General features: G+C 38.8%; 1 protein-coding gene and 1 long non-coding RNA gene across 2 annotated transcripts in view; one reads left to right on the top strand and one right to left on the bottom strand.

Moving 5' to 3' along the window:
* Nucleotides 1-944, bottom strand: part of LOC106529863 (uncharacterized) — a 9,092-nt gene extending 8,148 nt beyond the window's left edge. The window contains exon 1 of the long non-coding RNA XR_001311690.1: nucleotides 902-944. This is a non-coding gene — a long non-coding RNA (uncharacterized LOC106529863). The remainder of the gene's footprint in view (nucleotides 1-901) is intronic.
* otog (otogelin) overlaps nucleotides 1-6,677 on the top strand; it is a 95,507-nt gene extending 88,830 nt beyond the window's left edge. The window contains exons 52-55 of the mRNA XM_014025379.1: nucleotides 527-572; nucleotides 924-995; nucleotides 5,654-5,733; nucleotides 6,143-6,677. Coding sequence (XP_013880833.1) covers nucleotides 527-572; nucleotides 924-995; nucleotides 5,654-5,733; nucleotides 6,143-6,343 — 399 coding nt within the window. The 3' untranslated portion in view covers nucleotides 6,344-6,677. The remainder of the gene's footprint in view (nucleotides 1-526; nucleotides 573-923; nucleotides 996-5,653; nucleotides 5,734-6,142) is intronic.
* Nucleotides 6,678-9,737: the final 3,060 nt, after the last annotated feature.

Here is a 9,737-nt window from a genome sequence, read left to right as displayed (position 1 = left end):
ATATTATATAGTATAGTCTGATTAGATCCCATGAAAATTCCAACTTCATTGGAGTTGGGGTTAAAAACAGTATAGACTGATTTTAACCCCAACTCCAATGAAGTTGGAATTTTCATGGGAAGTTTCATTAGAACTGGGATTGTAACACTAGCTTTGATTAAGTTGAATGACATAAAGTAAGATTTTAGCTGTTTATCTGGCATATTTATGATTTGAACCAGTAAACTGTAGATGAATTAATTCAGTATTTGTTCATTTTAATCGACATCTGGTTATGTTAGTTAATGGTATTCTTAGTATTTAACAACAGCAATAATTTAGCGACTTAGACATCTGTATTTTTGTAAGAGCAACCTTTAAGAACCTTAATGTTTAAGTAAGTTAATGATGGCTCATTCTAAAGGCTGAAGAGTCACTGACCAAAACTGTGTAAGAAAAGATATCAACCTTCAAAAACTATTTGTTTCCATCCAACCTGACTCATCTTTGTTTCTGTTTTAACATGTTGACTCTTGTTTGCACTCAGATTGGTGGAACTGTTGTAAGTTACATGGATGGGTGCTGCAAGACGTGTGAGTATTTGATCTGAGTGTAGCAGCAGTTCAGTAGTTAGTGTAGAGCTGTAGGCTGCAGCTGACACTGAAGAGCTCCTTCACCTGCTGCTTCACATGTTTAAAACATGTTTGCTCTTCAGTTTTTCTGTTTTAGTCCAAAATCTTGAACTGAATTTACTCCGATCTGGATCCCAGCTGTTTTCCATTACATTTTTCTGCTGCTTGTTCAGATCTGAGACACTTGTCAGTGCTTTTCAGTGTGTTTAACAGTTAAACAACGAAGCTCTCTCACTGAAAAGCATCTATGGAAATACAAGTGGGTTTGTGGTTAATGTGCTGCCGCTTACCATCATGTACCAATCCCACCAGGTACTGGATTCCATCTGTTCCCCTTCCCTGTTAGTCCAATGACTCCCACTGATAACACAAACTGTGAAAAAGGTACCACAACAACAACAAGGCTTCTCAGTGCCATTGTTGATATTCAACAATGTACTCCCCTTAAAAATAACTGAAACCTACAAAAAAGCCCCAAATCTGACTGCAACCTACACCCCTCTACAGAAACACCCTCTCAGCTGCTGCTTCATTTTGAGCCTTTATGAAGTCAAAATCTGAATGAATGAATAAATAAATAAATAAATAAATAAATATGGTGCTGCTGCACTTGTTGCATCTGAACGCCATTATTTTGGGAGTTTTAATTTTTGACACAAACAAAGCAACATCAGGGCCAAAAAAATGAAGTCACACTTGAGAGGACACAATCGTGTTTTTAGTTCTGTTCCCTCCCTGTCATCATTCAAACATATAAACTCCTTCCCATTAGCACTGTCTTGGCAGTGCATTGTTGATTGTCAACAATGTACTGTTGGTAGTGGCCTTGTAGTCAGCCGTAGACGCCTGCATGTGTCTGTAGCTCCAGATCTGGTTTAGTGTTTGGGGTCTTTTCACCGAACCGACACATTTTCATACCCGACTTCTCTGCTCTTAAAGGCACAGTGTGTAGGATTTGTTGTTTTCAGCGACATCTAGTGGTTGAGTGGTTGAATCWTCCTCCCTRGTACYCCCCCCACCCCCACCCCCCGCTTCCAAACGCAAAGGAGTTGCTACGGTGTCTCTCAGGTGTCAAAAAATTTTGATAATTCCAACCGCGCTGTCTACCAGCAGCTTCAGGGCTAGTGATGTTTCAAGTGGTAAGATTATGAGCTTTAATAAGTAAAATTATCCCAGCTACAACGACAGACAACAAATGTTACATTTATAGTATTACAACTAAAACCGTTTTTGACGCCGCCACCGTAGTTTATTCTTCATGAGCCTTCGTAGACAAGATGGCGGTGCAAGATGGCGGCTGCCTGTAGCGGCGACCCGCGACCATGGAGATATAAACAGCTTTTTATAAGGTAAAAATAATAAAACAAGGTCTTTGTCTGCAATGATTAGACATGTTTTTTTTATTATTGTCATTAGTGATTATATCAATTTCGGCTAAAAGAATTGACAAAATCCTACACACTGTGCCTTTAAGTAACAAATTTTTCAAATGACTCCCAAGAGTAGGATTCACTTTGAATTCAGTCTTAGTATTTCTCTTTTTCACTTTCTTTGTGCCAATTCTTTATTTTATTTTTATTTTTTGCTTTGTCCTACTTTTGCTGTGATGAACATTAAAATGACTATAGCATAACCTTTGACATTCCTTCTTTTCACTTAGTTTAACTGGATTTTTAGCTTTGGTTGTGTGAAGTATTGTAAGCAGTCAACATTAGAGCTTGAGTAACTGGTTGGCTGGTTTTTTCCACCAGCCACGTGTGAGCATAGGCTCATCTGATTAAAAGTCAGTCATGTCATATTACTGAACACTACTGTACATCCTTTTGTTGATCAGCATTTCTTTAGAATAAAGTGAACATATTAAAGGGAGCATACAGTCCTCTCCAAAAGTATTGGAACAGCAAGTCAAATTATCTTCTTTTTGTTGTTCACTGAAGATATTTGGGTTTAGAATCAAAAGATGAACATGAGACAAGAGTTCTGAATGTCAGCTTTTATTTCCTGGTATTTACATGTAGACAAAGGTTGGTATGTTCTGATTTGTTTAACACATCTACATGTAAAAAACCAGGAAATAAAATCTGATATTCAGAACTCTTGGGTGATGCTCATGTGTTGATCTTAAACCTGACTATCTTCAGTGAACAATAAAAACAAGAGAATTTAATTTGTTGTTCCAATACTTTTGAACGGGACTATATAATGCAAAATCCACTATTTAGTCAATAAAGGCATTTATCTACAGATATCTTTATATTCTGTTTGGGTCATACTTTTCAACTCCTCTATTTTCTGTGATGTTTTCTGAACTATTACATCAAAATATTTGCAATAGTGCTTCTAAATAAGGTCTGGACTTACCAWCTACCATTTGGTTGTCTTCATTCTCCTCTGGCCCTCAGTCAGACTGTGGCTCCTAGATAAACGTTACCCCTTCTGTCAGGCTAGAATGAACCGGAAGCTAGAGGGAGGTGGGGCATGAAGCACCTTGTTTGGATTTAAAGAAACAGCATCAAAACTAGTTGATCTGAGAGACACCTCAGAAAAGGGATGAAAGAGGAGCTGGTAAAGTTACAGAAAGGAGGAATTCCACTTTATAAAGACCCCAACTGAATGATTTAAATATGAAAAAAAAAAAAAAAGATTGAAAAGCATGATGTATCTACTTTCATGACAAAAGTGCTTTTTATTTTTATCACAACACAAGAAGACCCCAATAGGAATTTGAAGCAGGGACTCATGACCAATGCAAACAAACAAACAAACAAACAAACAAACAAACAAACAAACAAACAAACAAACAAACAAACATCTAGAAAGAAAATAATGTGAATATTCACATTTGTTCCTGTTTAAACAAAAAGCAGAGACGCAAATGGAGGCAGAGTTAAAAATCCAACACAAACCATCTAATTTACTTTCTTGTACAATCATTACATTACATATAATTTTATTAATCTCATATAAATCAGCATCATACCTGTGTCTTACTGAAGGGGGCATCTGTGAGTCCAGTCTTATTTTCCTGTTCTTCTGTGTGTATTTTTGGACTAACTGATCACAATAAAAAACAAAAAATAAATGACAAGCACTAAATCTTCTTTTTGTGTTTCACTCTGATGGCGAAAATGGAAGATTCAGTATTTTAATTTTATACTTTACTCAGAACATAAAATTAAAACATTTACTTTGATTACAAGACAGAGAATAACTTATTAAAATGGTTCAGTTCAGACAAACATCTCTGAGAGGTGATATGATAACATGAAGCAGAGGTAACATGTTGGCATCCCTCCCTGACCAGAAGAGCTCAAACTTTAGGATATTTTTTTTTTCAGATGATTTTAGCTTTTGTTGGATGTAATTAGTTTGTCGAGTTTTTGGTTTTTTTAATTTGGGTCTGCTGGAGATTGGCCCAATCACAAGATAACATATTATTATAGAAATTATTTTTGTAAAAAAAACAACAAAAAAACAAAACAAAAAAAGTGGTTGATATAAAATAAAGCTTTGTAATGAATACATTATGTTTATAAGTAAGACACATAAAGTGCAGGACAGAGCCTCCTCCTCAAACACCAGGTTTTCTTTTTTAAACTGAAAATGCTTTTACATGAAAACCAAAATGGTGATGTTTTGATTTTTTTTTTGTCATTAAAATATATTTATGGCACGATATATGCAGCAATTCTGGTGTCTTATTTTAAGCACTGCATAAGTTAATCTGATTCTGTCAGACTCTGAGCCTCACTGTCCATTAATTCCATTTAATACTACTGATTATGATTACTAGTCATATTCTACCAGCATTTGGGAGAATGATGTCATATCTAACAGGGAAATCTATGTTTTTTATACAAAGGGTGCAACAATGGTTTCAGAAACTTTATTTTCACTTTTAATCACAACACACCCTGCTGTAACTTTGCCCCCAAAGTTCTTCTCTTTTTTATATTCTTCTAGATCAGGGGTGGGCAACCCTGGTCCTAGAGGATCACTGTTCTACGTGTTTTATTTGTTCCTTTGCCCCAACACATCTTAATTTAAATGAATGAGTGATTATCAGGCTTCTGCAGAACTTGAAGAGGAAAATCAATCAGGTGTGTTGGAGCAGAGAAACAAGAAAAGTGTGCAGGATAAAGGTCCTCAAGGACGAAGATAGCCCACCACTGTTCTAGATGTCAATCAATCAATCAATCAATCAATCAATCAATCAATCAATCAATCAATCAATCAATCAATCAATCAACCAATCAATCAAAACTTTATTTGTGTATCACTTTACACAGCCAATGGCAACCAAAGGGCTGCACAACAGAATAAAAATACAATAAGATAAAATCAAGTAAACGCTTCCGTAAGTAGAAAACAAATACAAAAACGTAAAAAAAGATGTTTCAACAAGGCAAAAAGCAGACAAGCAAAACAAATAATAATTAAAAACTGACTGCCTATGACTACTCTATAACACCACCAAAATAAAAACCCTATCCCTTAAAGGTTTCCTCTCTTTTGTTTCCCTTTTTCCTCTTCATGTCAATGTGTTAATTCCTGATCTATTTAACAGCTTTACATGTTTGTTCATTTGTTTAAGTTTGTTATTGATTGATGGCTTTTTTCCTCTCTAACCAAGTTTAGAATTTGAAAGGACACAGGTCTGAATGAGGCTTGTTACTGTAATAAACATAACACCTAAACAATAAATCATTCCATTTTATTTAGCACAAGAATGTATCCCAAGACTTATCGGTGTAACGAGTTGGCTCCTGTGGCTTCATCCTAACAGATCACACTTTACTGTCACTGGGATTTCACTGTCTACAAAAGAAAATGCATGGTGGACTTTATTACAAAACATTTGTGTGTGCTGTGTCCATCTGTAGACCGACCCATAGCAGAAGCACATTTGCATGTGGACCCCTCATTTATCTCCCATCTCTATCACCCTTTCTCCTTTTCACTTGTGTTTCACTACATGCTGAGGTGTTTAATTTTTACTTTCATTCCAACAGTGTCTGTTTTTAAATCTCTTTTCTGAACAGGCAAAGAAGACGGGAAGTCTTGTCAGAAAGTGACAGTGAGAATGACCATCAGGAAGAATGACTGCCGCAGCAACAGACCCGTAAGTTCTGACAGACTGCTCTCAGGTTTTAATCAAGTGTAACTAAAACTGGAAAGCGACGCATTTCTCGTACAGGGTGAGCATACACACTTGCTATTTTGTGGTATGCAGAAACACCAGATGGAGGAAAAGGTCGTTAGTCTCTCAGATGCTCACAGTTTTGCTCTCATTATAGGAGAGGTGGATATAACTCAATAAAAAAACTTTTCTAACAAGTTATTTGTGTTGCTGAGCACCAATCTGAGACTGTCACATAATGCAAAAAAACAACAACAACACACACAAAGTCAAAATTAAATATTAAAGACAGTAGTGAGCAGCAATATGACGTCCCTCAGCTGAACAGTAGTCTAGTTTACCAGCAGATGAATCCAGCAGCAGTAACACTGTGACTGTTTGTGGCCTGCAGGTGAACATCGTGTCCTGTGACGGGAAGTGTCCATCCGCCAGCATCTACAACTACAACATCAACACATACGCTCGCTTCTGTAAGTGCTGCAGGGAGACGGGGCTGCAGCGGCGCTCCGTGCAGCTCTTCTGCAGCAGCAACTCCACCTGGGTCAGCTACACCATCCAGGAGCCCACCGACTGCTCCTGCCAGTGGTCCTAAACATGCCACCACTACACACTTGCGTGCAGAGGCAACACACGCTTTAAACACAGAATTGAGTGTTTAAAGCTGTAAGATCGCCAAACCAGAGGGATGGTCGAGCTGACGTTTGCAGGACTGAATGATGGAGAGAATGTGTGAAAGGCTACGCTGGCCATTAATGATCACACAGTATGTTGTTGTGCTGCCTCTGCTGGCAGGGAGGTGGAACTGCAGAACTGTAAAACCCTTCAACAATTTATTAGGAAAGCAAAGATGTCTCAATAAAACAACGACTAACGTACAAAAGATAAGCACTGATTCATTTATATTAAAGCAAAATATAATGTAAAAATATATGTTTTGGTATCAATTATAGGAATGTCTCAAGCTCATTTCACATTTCAGATCAAAATACAGATTAAGTCATTTTTCATTGAGCAGTCTTGGAAAAATTGGAATAGTCAGCTTCCTTTCTGATACTGTTTATGGAATGACTTTGAATGAGCAGCTCCACAATACAAYCTGTTGTAATGTATGAGCCTGAAAATGATCCCAAACACGTTGTTTTTTTCTGCTGTCAGATTCACAAAAGTTTCCCCAACAGATCATCCAGCCAGTATCACACATGCATATTATGTCCCAATTGCATTGTTGTAAATGAGTAAAACGTCTCACAACTGTAGATACTTTAATTTTGGAGKTATAGATCAATTTGTGTTTAAAGATATGTTTGTTTCAGGATTTTCTGGGCGTGCTTTGAAAGGCGGCTGTGTTTCATCACGCGGCCGCCTTGAACATAACCCCGGCTTAACCCCGCCCCCTACTGCTCCTGCAATATAAAAACTTCTTCGCCTCCGCCGCTGCTGTTCACTTGCTAATCGCAGATAGCATCAGATAGCTATAGCATAGATATTTTGTTGTTGTTGGCTAGATAAACAATTCCCATTTTACTCCAGATAGTTTTACTAACTACCTGGAGACAGTTTGAATTTATGGACAGTCGTTTGGTGCTGGTTCATGAGGCTCTACCGACCGCCTCCCCCCCGACTCTTCTCCCGACATCGCTGCCTCTCTTGCACCTGACCCCACCCAATAAATGTAGTAAGTTGCTATTTGTGCTTATAAGTGTTGGCTATTTAGTGCAAGATTCGGGTTTTGGGGGACCCTACGACTCACGTGCGCTTTAGACTCCTTGGTCCGTGTTTCAAGACGGGTTGGGTGGGTAGCCGACATCGCCACTGACCCCTTGCACCCGTTGTACGAGGGCCGCTCCCYRMCTGGGCGGAGCGACRCGGTGRGGGCGCACTGAGARCAGTCYGCTCCGGTCGACAGTCACACCGGGGGCAGAGGGGCCCCATCCCTCGCCCGCGGGGAGAGAGGGCGCAGCGAGGATCTGAGTCCATGGCCCCGGGAAGTGGTGAGGTCGGTGCAGAGAGGGCGCTGTAAAGCTCGYGGCCGAGACCGYGAGCCACCTTCGCCCCTGAGCCCTTCCTTGYCAAYCCAGAGCCGGTTGCGGCGCACCGCCCGGAGGAAATGCACCTGGTGAATGAGTAGGTTTGGAGAACTCCAATAGGCTGCCAGCCTTCGCGAACATCTCCTCAGTACAGGACACGGACACAGTGACGCTCAGCGCGTGGGAGTGGTTTCAGCGCCTCCAGTTGACACGCCCCCAGAATTTTCAGAACAGAGCCAGTGATGTTTTTTCATTATTTTTGAGACTTAATTTTATAAAGTAAACAACGTTCTTAATCAGTCAAATTTAGAAGAGTGATTAATAACACACATTTCTGTCGTGTGACAAACTCAAATCCATCCATCCATCCATCCATCCATCCATCCATCCATCCATCCATCCATCCATCCATCCATCCATCCATCCATCCATCCATCCATCCATCCATCCATCCATCCATCCATCCATCCAAACTTGTCGTGAGACATCCTGTTTTGGTAACCGGATATTTCAAAATAAAAGTCTGATTTAATGCAGTTCATATACAAAACAAACTTTTGCGTGGGAATGCAAAACAGTTTTGCGAGGGAATGCAAACGTTTGCAAGGTAACGCAAAATGTTTTGCGAGGTAACACAAAGATATTGCGAGGTAACGCAAGAGTATTGCGTGGGAACGCATTCTATTGGTAATATGTAATTTTTTTTATTCCGAACTAATTACTTCAGATTTAAATGAAGTAAAATAGGTATTTTGTTTCAATCTTCCTCAAACATGAAAGACTCACACTTAGCATAGCTCTTACTTGTCATCAAAATCTAAACACATTTAGCAGAAGTAGACTCATTTCAAGTTTGTTTCCAGTTTTTTGTAAAACAAAAAAATCAGACCAGAGCAAATCATGGTTTCTGCTGTGCTGCCACCTCCCTGCCGTCCTCCAGAGGATTAAAATGTTCAACAAGGTGGAAAAAGTCTCAGCTCCTTGTTTTCAGCTTCACAAAACAAAAAGAACAACAACAACAAAAAAAAGCCGACATTTAAAAATGAGTCCGGTTCAAGAAGTAACACCAGCTCAGACATCATTCTCCATCATTCGATTTTTACCCAGAATTCCTTGTTTTTTCTTATAAATAATTAAATGGAAGCTTTTAAAACATTTTTTAGCATAAATCTTTTAGATATGTGTCTTTTAGAAAGCCAATGATTTGTATATTCTTTAATGTGAACTTTTGTTAATCAACATACTTAACTGATTGAGATCCAGCTGTTTGTGGAGCACTTTATTTATTTATTGGAGTTTGATAAAGCACATCACTTCTGATCTGTAAGAGACGAGTTCGACCCAAACAGAGCACAAACAACGGGATGCAAAGATCAGGGCCCGCATTTATAAAACTTCTTAGARTGGATKTTTAGACTTAAGTGCTGAAAAWTTCTTAGATTTGCTCCTATACTCTCAGACTTAAGTGTAAGTGCCAGTTATCAAAATTCTTAAGGCTAAGAATCACTCTTACTCTCAAGAAAAGTTCAGACTGCTCCAGAGGACCCTTAAGTGGTTAAGAGTTGCCACTAGGGGTCTGAGATGGACTGAAGACAGAGATTACACAGAAATCACAGCTGACCTCCTCCCCAACTGAGTGTTCTTCTCAGTTATAAGATGGAAAACTGGTTTAATCAAAAATACAAAAGATAGAAAAGTAAAAAAAAAATAATTAAAACAATTAAAACTGTGCATAATGTTGGACTAAAAGGCATATATTTGTGTCTGGCTTTTGGATAAAATACTCAGCTGGTGAGTGCATGCTGCGACCCCCCCTTCCAACCCCCACAAGAAAAAAAATTATGGTGGGAATGAGCTTTCATTTATTATATTAACAATCACGCAATACAACGCAATACAAGCTGTTAATGACGGAGTGGGGTTGTGTGTGTGTGTGTGTGTGTGTGTGTGTGTGTGTGT

Source organism: Austrofundulus limnaeus, unplaced genomic scaffold (assembly GCF_001266775.1).
Source record: "Austrofundulus limnaeus strain Quisiro unplaced genomic scaffold, Austrofundulus_limnaeus-1.0 Scaffold472, whole genome shotgun sequence".
In the NCBI taxonomy this organism is placed as follows: domain Eukaryota; kingdom Metazoa; phylum Chordata; class Actinopteri; order Cyprinodontiformes; family Rivulidae; genus Austrofundulus; species Austrofundulus limnaeus.
Note: the sequence above shows the minus strand (reverse complement) of the source record. Positions and strands in the feature narration are given on the sequence as shown.